Source organism: Saprolegnia diclina (assembly GCF_000281045.1).
Source record: "Saprolegnia diclina VS20 unplaced genomic scaffold supercont1.160, whole genome shotgun sequence".
Classification (NCBI taxonomy): domain Eukaryota; phylum Oomycota; class Saprolegniomycetes; order Saprolegniales; family Saprolegniaceae; genus Saprolegnia; species Saprolegnia diclina.
Window position 1 is genome coordinate 1 of NW_008246227.1, and position 1,759 is coordinate 1,759.

A 1,759-nucleotide genomic window follows, 5' to 3' on the forward strand; every position below is an offset into this window, starting at 1 on the left:
CCGAGAAGCGTATCAAGGTTGCTCGCATCAACGACATACAAGGTAGTTGTGCAGTCTCTCTTTGCGTGTGCGGCACTTTGTCATGTGACTAGTGGTGACACCGACGACGGTGACGGCGCCAGCTAAGGTCGCGCCGCACGCGTCGATGAAGCGCCACCGCAGCTCGGTCTCATCCGACACGATCGTACCGTCACCGTGCCCCATCGTGCGCATTCGCGACAAGCCGTGGCTCTCGATCACGCAATCCCAAGACTCGGCCGTTGACAACATGCAAGACTTGTACAAGTACAGCATCGACGTGCTTTTACACAACATTTACATCGGCGGCGCGCAAGAAAACATCGCTGTCTTTCTTCTGCAATGCTACAAGGCGCGGTACTGGCATCTCAGCAAAGTCGTCTTCTTGCACGTCCTCGCCGCCCTCTGCGCGTCGTCGGAAGCCAAGCTTGTCATTGACGCCGTCCACACGGTCCATAGTACGTGCATCAGCGCCGTTTTACCACCGAGCTTGTGGCTCCGAAACCCGCAAACCTTTTACCAGCTCGTACTGGGTCTGCGGCAGCCCTCTCTTATCACTGTCACCAAATGTGCGCACGTGGTGGCCGAGATTCTGACCGCGGCGACAACCGAGGCGAACGCGAACGCGACAGAAATGTTGTCGCAAGACGCGATTGCGACGATCCACGCTGCGTTCTGGCTCTGGCACAGCAGCTACAAGTTGAGCTTGTCGCTCGAGCGTATTTGCATGTCGCTCCACGCACTGGAAGCGCAAGCGCAGCGGAAGCGCGGGGGCACCATGGACAAGTCGGCGCGCCAAACGTTTCTCAACCGCGTACGAGGCCACGGCACGTACCTCTCGACGAGCATTCGAACGCTTGTCGTGCTCTCAAAACACTCGTCCAAGTCCAAGATGTCGCATCGCGGCAGCGCGGTGGGCCCAAAAGAGCCACATGAAGCGCAGAATGCGACCAACAATCTGCCGCTGGAGAGAAGCCTAGTGCTGCCGCCGACCGTTCCAGAGGCAGCGCCGGCCATGCACCGTGTTCGAACCAAAAGGTCAATCCTTCAAGTCATCAAGCGAAGCCGTGTGCTCCCAGAGGCGCCACGTATTTCAATGGTGGCACGGAGCAAAGGACTCACCTTTGTCACGCCGGCGATCCTCGCCGAGATCGAGCGGCGCCAGGCACTCCGGAGCCAGTTTGAGAGCGCGCTCTCGCGGGCCATGGATGCTTGCCGCGTCGACGCCCGGCGCGGCCCGGCGTCCACCGATGTGCCGCGGTTCCACATGAGCCAGCGCAGCGAATTTCTCGTCTCGATCGTGACCAAGCTCTACTTGGGCGCGGGCGAGTGCGCGATGGTCGAGTTCGCCGCGACCGCACTCGACCCCGAGCTCCAATCCTACTTTCGGGAATACGTGTTGCCGCTCATTGTACAACTTCAATTGCCGCAAAGCAGCCTGTGGCGCCGACTACGAAGTATATGGCGATAAATAAAACGAATCCGATTCATACACGTTACTTGGACGTCCGTCCGTTAAGCTTTCTGTCCATTGTGCAAGTCGGAGAGTCCCGAGACGGAAACGTTTTGTCTCTCCTGAGCTGTGCAAAATTTCCACAAACTGTCCAATTACGTGTCCATCCTGTCCAAAGCTGGACTCGAATCACATTCGCCGGCGGCCAGCCTTGAACTGCACGTGGATGAGACATACTAAAGTCTAGAGTATCCCCCAGGTGCCAGACAAGAGTGGCGGCTTGCTCAT

The 1,759-nt window shown here is 58.1% G+C and overlaps 1 protein-coding gene across 1 annotated transcript; it reads left to right on the plus strand.

Annotated features, from left to right (window-relative positions):
* On the plus strand, positions 1-1,515 carry SDRG_16889 (hypothetical protein; the record flags this gene model as incomplete). The annotated part of the gene is made up of 2 exons (XM_008623113.1): positions 1-42; positions 93-1,515. Coding segments are annotated over 2 exons (1,439 nt in total), but the record flags the coding sequence as incomplete, so codon positions are not given.
* Positions 1,516-1,759: the final 244 nt, after the last annotated feature.